The sequence below is a fragment of the Alligator mississippiensis genome, chromosome 1, assembly GCF_030867095.1.
Source record: "Alligator mississippiensis isolate rAllMis1 chromosome 1, rAllMis1, whole genome shotgun sequence".
Taxonomy (NCBI): domain Eukaryota; kingdom Metazoa; phylum Chordata; order Crocodylia; family Alligatoridae; genus Alligator; species Alligator mississippiensis.
The window spans coordinates 433,156,224-433,171,001 of record NC_081824.1 but is presented as its reverse complement, the minus strand read 5'-3'; the positions used below and the strand labels follow the sequence as shown (position 1 = coordinate 433,171,001).

Here is a 14,778-nt window from a genome sequence, read left to right as displayed (position 1 = left end):
GAAGCAAAATTATTACTGGATTTTCATTCTGCATAAAAAGGTTCCTTTGTTTTTTTGCAATTCAATCCACTCCTATATGGCAAATCCTGAAATGCTGCTGGATTGTCTCAAAAGTAGAAACTGGTTACTTTGATGCTGCTTCACTTTCTTATTTGAGCCAAAGCATCAGTGCTGTCTTACTCTCAACCTAACAACCCTTGAATTGAAAGGAGGATCTTTTGCTACCCTATTTATCTAACTTTTAATTAAATAACATACTACATAAAATAAAGATGTTGCAATGAAATGATCTTTTTTGCAATGACTGTTAGATTTTTCCTAATGGGTTGAATCCCATACACTACCTCCCCATTCAATAAACCAGTGGCAGGTAATTCAGCTAGTATGGAAGGGCATTCTCCTTCTTTGGAATATATGAAAAGAAACAAGGCAGTTTTTCTTTAAAAATTTCTTTCATATCTACTAGTGTCCTTCTCTTCCTATCTAGTTTACACAGGATGTTACTTAGCAATAATTCTTTTAGGTAATCACTGCCTATTCAGATACACTTCTGAACACCTATTATGCATCTAATGCTCCTCACATTCTGGCTGTTGGATGCAACACTAGATGGTCACTATTTCTTAGGACGGCAGTATACTTATATGATTGCTTGGTTATACTGATGCTATATGCCTCACGGTATGCTTTGTACCGGCTGGAGCTTTCTGAGGGCTGATTGCTGTGAGATATACTACACTGCTCTAGTTCAACAGAGGTGGAAAAAGCTGAATAAGCATTATATAAATATGAAAGGTATAAAACCAAGGTGGGTAAATATCTCAAGTAGCATGTTTTCCCAGACAAATATACTGGATGTGAGAAATTAGAGTTACCGTGGAATCTGGGGTGCTCCTCAGTGTACAAATGGTACAATTTACCACTGCATCTTTAGTGAAAAGAGACAGTACCGTGATTGTGAATTCCACAAAGTTCTTTCTTCTGCCTACAAACATAATCCCTCTCTCACCTGAGTTCAGCTTCAATCAGCTATTTTTCATTTGTGAACCGATCTCTTTGTGCCACCTGGGCAGTGGTGGGATAGTTTTATGTGGTGACTAGAGCTGTGTTTCATGGGCATGTTACTGGCACACAAGGCCACGTTGTCAAAGCAGTTCACTTGCAGCTGATGTAGATAGTGAGCAGAAAGAACTGATTGATGCTTGAGGCACCCTACAAAGTGTAGATCTGGTGGCACCATTCCTTGGGTGCGTCCTCTAAGGAAGAGTTCAAAACCACTTTCAACCAGTCGCCTAGATTCCTGCCATCTCTCTTGGGTGAAGGAAGAACATCTCGTGAATGTGTCTTAAAAGCTGCAGGAAGGTCCATGAAGATGAGAATGGCTGCTCAGCATCCACTGACATCCAGAGCTCTAAAATTTTTGGTTTAATGCATTAGCTAACAAGACTGAGCCTATATGGTCATATAGTTGGACTATACCACAGCTAGTCACAAGCCTCACTTTATAATATCATATGCATTTATGGAAACCTTCCATTAACATTTCTCAACCTTCAGTACAGCCCATCAGACTAGCAAGGGGGAGGCAGCTTACATGAAGTATAAGACAGGTTCAGCCTGTCAGCCCTCACACACATGTCCAGACAGGATCAGTCCTCACACACATGCCTGTATGACAAAGAGCTGCCATCACATTTGCAGTTAAAGTATCAGGCAGCTCCTTGGAAAGCTTGATACACTGTCTTTATGAAGGTGGGTGAAAGAGTACTTTTTTGCCCATGGCATTGGAATCTAAGAGTTTCCAGCCATCTCACCTATATCCTCCCTGCTCCTATGGCATTCAACTCAGTCTTGTGACAGGCAAATAAATGGCTTCTACACCTTCTGGTGAGTCAGGAGTGCTATTAGAAATTACCAACAGATAAGAAGGCAAGACGAGCAATCTGATTGCAAATAAGGGAGAAAGGGAAACAAAAGTCAAGGGAAGAACACACAAAAGAGGGGAAAAATGGAACCAACGGAAAGGAGGAGGAGAAAACAGATAAAAAAAAAGAGCCAGGATAACAATGGTCTCAGGCAGTGGCACGTGGGAACAGAAGTTTCAATAAAAATATTCTGAACAGGAGCTATTTAGATAGTGTCCTACAAAATGTCTTGAGCATAGTAATGACAGACCACTCATTTTCTTCTGTATCATTGTGATAGTATGTTATACCACTGAATGAGGCTATTTCCTCATATACATCTCATTATCAAATACAATTAACACATTGCTACTAAAAAGACTCCTTAGCTCTGCCCTTGCCCATTTTTTTGTAAATGGCTACATATCCAATTCTTGACTTTGTCTTGCAGGGCTTATCAAGATCTTCAAAGTGCTATCAGTAACCACAGATAATACCTGGAACCAGGCTACAGCCAACTGAGGCAATATCCATTTACATTATTTCCTTAATGTTTCATACCCACATATTTCACTATAAAACCATGTCAGACAGCACTGTGATGGCAAAAGTTAGAAGTAATAAGAATTTGAAATATTGGGCAGTGTTACAAATGAGACATTTCTTCATATAACAAAATACTTACTTGTGAGGATTGTCAGCAAAAACAGGTACTCTGTATATGAGATCAGTCCTAAAATAAAACAGCACCAAAGAGACAGAAGTTTTAAGTTATAACATCAGCATATTATTTTGCAGTAGTTATAACAAGACTTGCAAATTCAATCTTTGTAAACTTATAATGTTAAATATTTAGTAAAATATCAATGTATTAAGTAATGATAACTTAGAAATAAATATTTTCTTTGATCATTGCTACTTAAACAGAATTGTTTTATTGCATTTTCAATGCTCTGGAAATGAATTTATTTTCCCAGTATCTCAGCAACATTCAAATCTAATTGAGTTAGGTTTATTGGTATTGATAAAAGGCCTGCATTAAATCTCTGGATTTTCACTGAAAATATTCAGTATTTATATGAAGATGAATAAATTAAATGTATTTTGTCATATATAGTACCTAGGAGGCAAACTACTCTAATGTTCCTCTGAAGGATCAAAGTATTTCATCCTTTGGCAGCCTTGAAAAGGCGGAGAATAGCTTTTCTCTAATTCTCAAGGGGAATATGGCAACACGCAAAGCTGCCAAGCTGCTAGATTGCACTGATAGTACTGCTGGGCCCTGTGCCAAGAGGCGTCGTTGTCTTTTTTTTTTTTTTAAATAGGAACATGTCCTTTCTACAAGGTGAAAGTGTCTCTTCCCCACCCCCCCCTCCTTTTGAAGGAAAATTCCAGTGTTTTCCTTTGAAAGACCGAGTAAAATGAAAAGCCTGAAAAAACACGAAGATGTGACAAGTGTCAAAATAGCTGCATACAAGCTAAAGATAGAGGGTACATAAAGAAGGTGGTTAACAGCAGAATCCTAACCATCTGTCCTATGATAATGTTTTAAGAAAAAAAATTAAAGGGCTTTTTCATAAACACTTTTTAAAAATAGTAGAGCTACTTTTAACATGTGAACTAAACACTATATAATGTTGAAGCTATTTCAAATGGCATACTTTAAACATTCCTATCTGCTCAAAGATAAACAACTTTTTAAAATTTATATTTGCTTAATTTATAGATAAGAAATCCACCTTAAGCCTCAGCAATAAACAATTAACTTCTGATTAATTACTATAAGAAGCCAACAATGCTTTTAGTGGGTGTGAAATAATTTAACACTAAATTTGCTTTTTAGTGCATTTCCAAAGTTTAGAAGTATTCTTTCACTGAAAGCAGCATGGCATAAAAAACACAGGGTTAGGAGTCAGAAGTTTGAATGCTAATCCTGTCACCCAAAGCCATGCAGTGAGTCAGTAAACCATTACACCTTGTGTTTCAGTTTCACTACTTGTATAAAAAGGAGAGAAATGTTAACTCACATAACCAAATGAGTAGATTGTGAGGACTATGGTGTTTGTGTCTACATAATGGCTTTGACCTTGTAACACATTATGCAAACAGTGGGTATTATTTCAGGGATTCTGGTTACAAATACTTTATTAGTCTTTTGGCAGAAAAAACATAAATTACTACTTGTACTGCTGCTGTAGCACTTAGGAACCCTGGTCTTGGACAAGGTCTGCCCTATGCTAGTCACTGTACCAGCAGAGTTCAACAACAAGAAAGAGTTCACAGATGAATTTGGAGAGCGCAAAGAAATAATGAGACAATATTCAATGCCATGATAGGCAGTGGTCATAACTTATTCCTGCCTACTATTAAGTTCTTTTTGTGGGCATTATGGTAAAAGCAAGTTTTAAGGAAAGGTTCAGGGAAGACAATGAAATGACTTCACACAAGTGAACTCCACACACGTAGAGTAACATGGGAAATAGCAGAAAAATACTTGCTTGAATATTTGAACAAAAAGAGTAATAAAGTCTGGTATCGCTGGCTTGAGAGTTTGCATCTTAGCAGTGTAAGAGATATGAGGATAACCTACAAAAGGCATTGGAAGTGATGAAGAAAGAGTCGGTGAAGGGATGCAAAGGGAGAGGTGACATGGTCAAGGTGAGCAGCAACGTAAATGATCTTTGCATTTTGAATGGGTAAGTGTGGGGCAAGGCTGCATTTACCAGTTTCTGAGAAGATGTAGCAGCAAGAGAGGCATAAGCTGAAGAAAGCGTGGATGAGATTTGTGGTAGTGGTTATAAATAACAAGGTCACATCTTAGAGAACCCGTACAATTTACATATGGGCTGAAAGATACGAAGATCCAGAGAAGAGACGTCATATGGAAGATGATGCTCTCTTACAGACCTACACCACAGACAACACAGTGGTGCTTACAGTGAAGAGTGAAGGGAAGAAGTTTGAGTGAAAGACTGTAACCTCTGCTGTTAAGTGAAACAGGGAAAAGGTAAGAAACGGTAAAAAAGTAAAAAATATTTCTAATTGTTTTTCCAAACCTACCTCTGCTTTAAAGGAAAGCTATATTATATTTGATATTCCCTGTTTGTAACCAATTACACTGAAATCAGCATACACCTGGCTAATGAAGCAGATTTTATTTTTCTACATGGATCTCTCTCTCAATTTTTACTTTGTTTATATTACTTTATACAAATATGACCACTTTACCTTATATGTAAAATTAATAAAATCTTTTTGTGAATGTTTTGAAATTCAGAGATTACATATAAAATCATTTAAAGTTTATGTCTAATAGCTGCAGTAGACAAATTAAAAAAAAACAACAAATTTTATTTACATTCAAATAAGAATTAAAAGAATAAAGCTTCATATACCACAAAGTACTTATTCCTGGGCACAACTGGAAACAAGAGTCTTTCTTTTAGAATGGGATAAAAAATGTGTATTTTCCCAAGAGTGTTTTCCTCTCCCCTTCTGCCCCACTGCCTCAAAAAGAATCTTCACTGATAAGCTGAGAATAGAGGAAATGTTGCTAATAAATAAAATAATCATAACATTCAATCACAACTATGTACACAAGAATGTGAAAGTTAGTTTTAAAATTGTCCACTAGAAGGCACAATGTCCTAGCTTGATATTCTGCAAACTGAACCAATGATAGTTTTTCTCCAGTGAATATTTCAAGAGTCATTTAACAGTAGAAAAAATCCCAGCTACATATCAAAACAGCTGTGGAGTCTTTATTCACTTGCAAATGTACTATTGTTATTTTTTTTAATTTATAGGGTTTATTTTTAACGAAGCTGAATTCAGGGTCAATAAGGAGGCTTGTAGTAGATCAAATTCTAAGTCTGCTCATGTGGGCAAAAGCTATAGGAACACTTTTCCAGTATGCTGGCAGTCAAAGTGACTCCACAATAACATGTGCACTTCAGCAAAAGCTTCTGCTGGAGTCTTGCAAGAAGCAATTAAAGTTGAAGGATCCATGCAGCATATGTATCAGTGTAATGCATTACTACCCATTCTTATCACGTATGCAAAAGCAGGTCAGTTTGCAGGTATTTAGTTCTTTATCTGCCTGTCAGGATTGCATACTCCCCAGCTCTGCTTCAGCAGGACAAAGATTTACACAAATGCATCCCTTTACTTGGTTTACTTGAGCCCTAATGTGCTCACCTTATATGGAATTCTTACACATGCAAGTGCCGCAGCACCAGGTGCTTTGAAAAGTGCCCAGTGCTGCAATGCTTGCAGTTGTATAAGTGGCGAAATGCACATCAGCACTAAAACAAAATGGTGGCAGCACACTTTTGAACTAAAACACATTGGAGGTGCTTTAGTTCAAAAGTGCACCACTGCCATTTTCTGCACTTTGACGTGCATTTCATCACTCATACAACCGCACGTGGCACAGTGGAGTTCGCCTCAGCTTGTGTGCAGAGCAGATTTGATTGAGTCCTCTCCCAAATGGCGGATCTCCGGCACGTCACAGGACAAAAAAGTATGTGTATAAATGGCCATCGATTTCTAACTTTCTGGATGGGTGGGTTTTAGGCGTATTGTTGAGTTTACATGCTAAGGTTTGATGTAGCAAGTGGGAGGCTGTACTGCCTGCCTACACAACCATATCATGTTGGCCAATTCATAAGGCTCGTTTACAGATGGTTTCGGGGAGATGCAATATCTGCTGCTGCAAAAAAAAAAAAAAAAATTGTAGAGGGAAGAGGATTCTTCCCTCTACCATTTGAATATTTGAACGCTTGTGGCGCACGGGCCAAGTCCTGGAGGACTGGAAAAGGGCCAACGTGGTCCCCATTTTCAAGAAGGGGAGGAAGGAGGACCCGGGCAACTATAGGCCAGTCAGTCTCACCTCCAACCTTGGCAAAGTCTTTGAAAAAATTATTAAGGCTCGCATATGCGAGAGCCCAGCAGGACAAATTATGCTGAGGGGAAACCAGCACGGGTTCGTGGCAGGCAGATCGTGCCTGACCAATCTAGTCTCTTTTTATGACCAGGTTACGAAACGCCTGGACACAGGAGGAGGGGTGGATGTCGTATACTTAGACTTCAGGAAGGCCTTCAATACGGTATCCCACCCCATACTGGTGAACAAGTTAAGAGGCTGTGACTTGGATGACTACACAGTCCGGTGGGTGGCGAATTGACTGGAGGGTCGCACCCAGAGAGTCGTGGTGGATGGGTCAGCTTCGACCTGGAAGGGTGTGGGCAGTGGGGTCCCGCAGGGCTCGGTCCTTGGACTGATACTCTTTAATATCTTCATCAGCGACTTGGACTAGGGAGTGAAATGTATGCTGTCCAAGTTTGCAGATGACACAAAGCTATGGGGAGAAGTGGACACGCCGGAGGGCAGGGAACAGTTGCAAGCAGACCTGGACAGGCTAGACAAGTGGGCAGTAAACAACAGAATGCAGTTCAACAAGGAGAAATGCAAAGTGCTGCACATAGGGAGGAAAAATGTCCAGCACACTTACAGCCTAGGGAATGACCTGCTTGGTGGCACGGAAGTGGAAAGGGATCTTGGAGTCCTAGTGGACTCTAAGATGAACATGAGTCGGCAGTGTGACGAAGCCATCAGAAAAGCCAATGGCACTTTATCGTGCATCAGCAGATGCATGACAAATAGGTCCAAGGAGGTGATACTTCCCCTCTATCGGGCGCTGGTCAGACAACAGTTGGAGTACTGCGTGCAATTCTGGGCACCGCAATTCAAGAGGGATGCGGATAACCTGGAGAGGGTCCAGAGAAGGGCCACTCGTATGGTTAAGGGCCTGCAGACCAAGCCCTATGAGGAGAGACTAGAGAAACTGGACCTTTTCAGCCTCTGCAAGAGAAGGTTGAGAGGCGACCTTGTGGCTGCCTATAAGTTCATCACGGGGGCACAGAAGGGAATTGGTGAGTATTTATTCACCAAGGCGTCCCTGGGGGTTACAAGAAATAATGGCCACAAGCTAGCAGAGAGCAGATTTAGATTGGACATTAGGAAGAACTTCTTCACAGTTCGAGTGGCCAAGGTCTGGAACGGGCTCCCAAGGGAGGTGGTGCTCTCCCCTACCCTGGGGGTCTTCAAGAGGAGGTTAGATAACCATCTAGCTGGGGTCATCTAGACCCAGCACTCTTTCCTGCCTATGCAGGGGGTCGGACTCGATGATCTATTGAGGTCCCTTCTGGCCCTAACATCTATGAATCTATGATTCAAGAATGAAAGGAGCTCGGATCCTCTGATCTATATTTGAAAAAGTCTGGGGGAAATAAGGATGCTCTGAATTAGATCATAAGGAGTTTATTTGTTAGTCACTATTTCCTATTATAACCGGTACCATCTAAGTGGTCAGAACTTTTATTGCCCGTGTAAATACATGGCTAAAGGTGGACACTCTGAACACAGAGAATCCAAGACCCGTTGTTCTGAAGCAGTCCCTGAAGAGGGATGAACAAGCTTTTCTGGTCATGGAATAAGGATGCTCCAGAAGGGGGACCGACATCACTTCTAGTTTTAGCTTCTATTCAAATTACATAAAAAAAAAAAAAAAAAAATTTTTGAACAAAGGCCAATTTGGCCTACGACCTACTCTTCCAAGGTGTGGAGATTTGCTTCTTCCAAAGGCCATTATTCCTTCTGAGTACACCAAATAGAATTTATCTATTTATTTATTGACATAAACATTTTGTAGCATCCCAGAAGTGTCTGAATAGCCTTTGGTGTCCCTTTATTCTTCTTTCAAAAGCTGGGGGAATACCTTATCAGGGATTTAACTCCTTGGAAGATTGCAGTAAGGTAAAACTTGTAGAAATGTCTTTTAATATATTCGATTTACATTCAATTAGTAAAAAGAAAAATTATTTTTCAGTGCCAAGTGTAGTATTACCTTTATCGCCAAGGTCTCTAAAAAAGGTTGGTCCTGGTTTAGCTTTTGTAACACATGCCAGTGCAGCATCTACCTCCTTTAAATACAAACACACATACACACACAAAAAACAGTTGTGAAAGAGGAGTCCATTAGGTTTAGTAACAGAAAGAATGCAACTTCTTTTGAAAAACAGAAAGAATACTTTGCTTACCTTTTTTGTCAGTTTCTTGGCTGAAGATTTACCTGTAACAAAAAACAATCTTCATTATTGAATAACTGACTTTAAAACTTTGATCAAGTTCTGTAGCATTTTTTCATATTTTTATGGGAAAATGTTAAGTAATGTGAAACAGAATATTTTGTAGCTGGCATTTTGTTTCCAATTCCCATGCTGAACAGAGAAGGATAATGTTAAAAAAATAACATGAACAGCCTGTTCAATGTTGCAAGCTAGATGAAACCATAAACTGCTTCAGCTATTTATGACGTGTGTGTGTGTGTGTGTGTGCGTGCGTGTGTGCGCTACCTGCACCTTGGATCCCAAATTGGAGGTATTACTGGAAGAAGCTTAATTAGATGTTTTACATACACATTTGTGTATGTAATTATAATCCACCTTGAAATGCAGAATCAAGCATTCTTAAGATAAGAAATGACAGAACTAGAGTTCTTTTAATGTTGCTTTTGATATTATTTCTTCAGCTGATTGGAAAAGGAAAACAACTACATTCCATCCTATAGAACCAGACTGACGCCCAGCACCACCCCATTACTTTTAGTCGGGTGGCAGTAGTAGGTTGTTCTTCAGTGGGGACCAGCCACTATAGAGGGATGTTTCATTTTTCCAACATAATAATCAGCTTGACAGTAACAGAACATAAGGACCCTCATGAATGCTTAGTTCAATCTCACATTCTGGATGGAAGTAGTCTAGCAGTTCTGACCTCTTCTATCATTATTGCCCCAGCCTGTCCCATTCTCTGCTGTCTTCCCCCCCACAGTTCTGATCTCTGTCCCCTTTGGGCTACTATTGCTCCCAGCCCATTGACTCTCCTGTTGCTTTCAATCCCCTGGCTTTTAAGTCCTTTGAATTCAAGTCAATTTGCTGCTGCTTCTGCCAGCAGAGGAGACTTAGAACAGAGACGTAAGCATTCCTGGTCTCACAGGCTGGTGCCACAATGGCCGCTTACAATTGGGAGGAGTAAATGGCCACTGACAATTGGGAGGAGTAACTACCTATCTGCTAAGTCCCTGGAGTCTCTGGATGGAACACTCAGTTGCTCTGAGTAGGTATTACAGTGCAGTTGAGATAGGGGTTGTATGGGAGCACAGCATGCCCATGGCAGACAATCTGCTATCTTTGGAAGCATATACACTGGCCAAATATGGGTGGACTTTCTACATGGATGTTAAAAGTTATACACCTAACACCAGGGAGATTCCATTGGCAAACTGTAAGTTCCTCTTTCAAAGCCTGAATGCACTAGTTTGTCTCAAACTGACTGCAAGATACATTTTTAAATGTGGGCTGAACAATGCCTTTTCCTCTGTCTTTGTTATCTGAGATGGCAGAACCATTTCTGCTGAAACAGTCCGAAAAAAAATTCAGCATATGGCAGACATCTGGCAGAGAACATATCAATCCCAATGGCTGCAGTTTGGCAAATTTAAAAGCTATTGGAGCCCCAGTCTCCAGTCATAATGGAAAGTTCATGGTGACTTTAACTACAGGCACTGCTGTCAACACCACCTGTTATTATATATGAATATACGTTTGCATGCATTTTACAGACAGATATAGAACTTAAAGAGAGCAAAATGAAGTATTTGAAATAAAAGGTGTTAAACAAGGCTAAAACACCACCAGAATATTATTACATGAGCTCTGTTTATACTAGCACTGAAACAGCTATCTTTTGGGCAAGATATGACAGATAGGTAGCACAGCATCAGAATGTTTCACAACAGCATGAGGCATGACGTGAAGAAGCTTACTGTGTGCAGTAGCAGTCGGAAGAATAATCACATTGTCATTTAACACCCCTAGCTCTTGTTAGAGTTGACAGGAGCACATCAGACATTTATTAATGAACTAAGTGGTATAGACCTCAATTTTTTAGCATCTTTCAGATGAGATATCTCCTAAGGCAGGGTGCTCAACCTCTGGCCCATGGGCCAACGGTGACCTGCAGAGTCTGGGAATCAGGCTTACAGGGCTCCCATGGGCTGGGAAATTTGGCGGTGGGGGAGCAGTGGCAGTACTATCACCACTCATTACTGCCAAAATTCTAAACCCCATGGGGTGGGTAGGAGTTGGGCCACGAACTTGCCCCACATCACCAGGTTGGAGCGGGCCATACCTCCTCTGCCACCAGGCAGCTGGGCCATTCCCCCTTCCCTCTGCACAGCCAGGCTGGGGTTGGGCCCTGCCCCCTTCCTCCTGCGGGACTAGGCATACCCTGCTGCAGGGTTGGACTGTGGCCAGGTCAAACCCCTCACCCACATGGGGCTAGGCTGGGGCTGTCCCAAGCCTCCTTCTATTGTCCAGCTGGATTGGGGCTAGGCTGCCCTCCTCTCTCTTGTGTGGCCAGGTTTTACCACCATCCTCTAAAACTATACAGAAACATAGGTAATGACAAAGAAGGGAGAGTGCCACCTCTCATGCCAGCATCACTGTCTGCAGGATTCAATCTTCCCTTGCATCCAAGTACAGATGTACCCATGCTTACATAGGTGACCTCAATGCAGATAAAGCTTTTATGCTGTTGAGGAATCATTTGCTGAAGAATCTTCTGTTGTGCCAGGTTATGTTTTAGAAAGATCTATGAAGTCCATAATACAAACATGCTTGTTAACTGCTGTACTCTTGAAGCTACAGCTGTGATAACAGTTTATGGGTCAATCTTGTGAGGCTCTCTACTCACCTTGATAATTTGTCCATATAGACCCTGGTATCTTTTGAGTACTCCACTAAGCCAGCTTCAGAATTGTAGGAAATGCTCTAATAATGGGAAAAACCCTAATAAGTGAATATCAGAAAACCAGAAAGGGAAAAAGGGGAACCACTTGTGGTCCATTTCTTCTGTCTGGCAGTCACAGATCAGCTTGGTTGATGGGACCCATTAATACCATCCTGCATAATGATACTCCAACTCTGCTCCACCCATTTTCCCAGTAAAATGTAAGATGTTGACAAGCCATATGACTTTTCTTTAAGATAAAAAGAAAGTAATGGTGAAGGAGGAGGTCTATGTGCATTTAGCCCAAGGCATAGTAGAAAAGGAGAAATGAAGGGAGACAGAGCCTCCAAAAAAATGGAGACCAGTTTCATGGAGAGTGCACAGAAGTACGGGCATATGAATGAACTTGCACACTAGGGAAGGAGGGATCTCATCAACCAAACTGGACATATGAACAGAATGACGAGGAAAGAAGAGCAATACCAACTAGGCTGGATTTGAAAGACTGAGTAGCCAAACTGGGAGGAAAGACTTGATTATCAGATAGGAAAAAAAAACAATGAGAAAGAGCAGGAGAGGGTGAGGAAAGGGGCTGACAAGCAAATGAAGATATTACTGCTATTCTTCATGCAGGACATACTGCAAGTACAGCAGGTAATTTTTTTTTTGTTCGTTTAAATACAGTCTCTGTAAATGGGCCTAAAATTATATATGTTTCAACTTATTCTAACAAAGATGGCATAATGAGCCTTGGGACCCTTTGGTAATTCAGTAACTGCTGAGAAGAAACAACATTTTCTTGTTACTATCATTTTTCATATTACAGTAAAACTAGTATAAACTATCACAATAAAGGATTTTGCAGTCCATATCATAATTTGAACTGCATACAAGAGTCTTCTCCCAAAACTGTAATTTTAATATATGCTACTATTTAAAACCAACTATCCTGTGAATACACTAACCATATGGATCATTTGTGAATACTTAATGTAATTCCTATTTTGCACCACAAATTTTAACTATTTTTATTGTCATTTTCATAATATTGCTTAAATGCTGATTTAGCCCTTAGTACTTATCCTTTCCATGTTTCATTCTCTCACAAGATCAGTGTAAAACTCCAATAAGGAGATCTTCATTAGTATCATATAATGACTCATCAAATGTGTGGTTCCTTGTCTATACTGGTTAGAAAAATAGGGTTAGTGCTTAGCAAAAGCCATGCTTCAACATAGTTCACTAGAGAGGCTTTAACAGGTTCTCTAGACCATGCAGACAAGGCCTTGGTTCAGGGGTATGTGACAATACTAAAGAGTCATGATGGATCTCCTGGAAGCCACTTTGTTCAACAAACAACAAAAGATTTGAGCAGCACAACAGTGAGTCCTGTTAAATCCTGAGGGCTTACATCTGATCATAGCAGATCCCACCAGTGGCATTCCACTACTGGAAAATACATTTGACACATGGTTCTCAAACTTTTATGGAGTGGATCAGCCATGCCTCAGACCTTTCTGTTAAGACAGTTTATTTGAAAAGGTGGTCCCTTTGCTTTCTTATCAACTGAATCTGGGGACCTGCTAAAATTTTCATTCCTGATACCTATCAATATGCTTTCAGGACCTAACCCTTCATCTCAGAAATGCAGGTAAAAATATATCTACTAAGATCAAAGTCTGCCAAGTAAGAAAGCTTACACATGTAATTTCTTCTTTTTTTTTTTTTTTTTTTTTTACATACATACAAATCAAAGGTGTATTAGAAAACATATTTACAATTATAACAGTCTAACTTCCATGCCTTAAAGTGCAAATATTATTGTCCTGAGCAATAGAGAATGGAAACTACTTTTTTCAACTGACCTTCCAAGCCTGCAATCGAATTTTGGCTCAGGAAAGTTTTCAAAGTTCCTGACTATCACAACCCAAAGTTGTGATTTGTTGTTTGTGTGTGCTTTGGCATCGCTAAATTATTTTTCCCACTAAATTGCAGCTTCTTTGCATGGTAGAGCTCTCTGCTGCAGAGGAGAGCTCTGGTGCAACGGAGTATTTCCCGCCAAATTTGTAGCTTTCTTTGCAGGGTGCATTTCTCTGCTGCAGAGGAGATGCTCGTTGCAAAGAGTTCCCGCCATTTGTATTATAATTCGAGCCCCATTATTGGCTAGTTCTAAATTATGCACATGTGGCGGCTAGCGATTGGCTTGCTAGCCGTATAAAGAGCTTGAGTGGTTTCCGCCCAAGTCGGAGGACTCCACGAACACCAGGAGGAGGAGACTTCACCCTGTGTGAAGATCTCTAAGTGCTGCGGATCCTTACGGACCCAACGCATTAGAAGCAGGCAACAGAGGTCTGATCAGCCTCTGGCCTCTCCCTGTCGCCAAGCGCAATCCTAGACGTATCCCTATCCTTTGAACCCAATTTTCGAACCCACGGAGTCTTGGCAGCTCCTGGGCCAGGGAACTGAACCCAACTTTCGAACCCAGAGAGTCTTAACAGCTCCGGGGGACCTGGGAACTGAACCGAACCCCCGGAGCTTCAGCAACTTTGTGAGGAAAGAATTGCCAAACCCGCGGAGCCTAAACCACTCCGGGGCCAAAGAACCGAGTTTGTCAGAGTCCTCCAACGAGGACTCAAGCGGAGCTGCACCTGGAAAGCTGTCTAGCCTACACCGCGACCATCTTGGGTGTACGTAAATAATCTTTTCAATCAACCACTACGCCTCCGTGACTAATTCTAGCTTGCGCGTACCAAACCGTCCCGCGGTTTTCTCTAGCCCTGCGTGCCCGGGCTGCTGGCCACAGTCCGCGTGCGCAAAGACGGGCCCGGCTCGCCCCCGGCCCGCACACTGACCTATTTCAGAAATTCCACCATCTGATTTTCACTATTCACAGAAGATCCATGAACCAGCAACCAAGTACAGGCACATCTTGTTAGAGGCAAAGGACACCTTAACTTTGTAAGTGAACCTATTTTATTGAAATACCCAGCCAACATGCAAGTAAAAAAATTCTTTGCCTTCAGC

The 14,778-nt window shown here is 41.0% G+C and overlaps 1 protein-coding gene across 1 annotated transcript in view; it reads right to left on the bottom strand.

Annotated features, from left to right (window-relative positions):
- Nucleotides 1-14,778, bottom strand: part of MICU2 (mitochondrial calcium uptake 2) — a 239,826-nt gene that overhangs the window by 65,259 nt on the left and 159,789 nt on the right. Inside the window, exons 3-5 of the mRNA XM_059720513.1 lie at nt 9,006-9,037; nt 8,813-8,888; nt 2,590-2,637 (exon numbers count right to left, since the gene is read on the bottom strand). Coding sequence (XP_059576496.1) covers nt 2,590-2,637; nt 8,813-8,888; nt 9,006-9,037 — 156 coding nt within the window. The remainder of the gene's footprint in view (nt 1-2,589; nt 2,638-8,812; nt 8,889-9,005; nt 9,038-14,778) is intronic.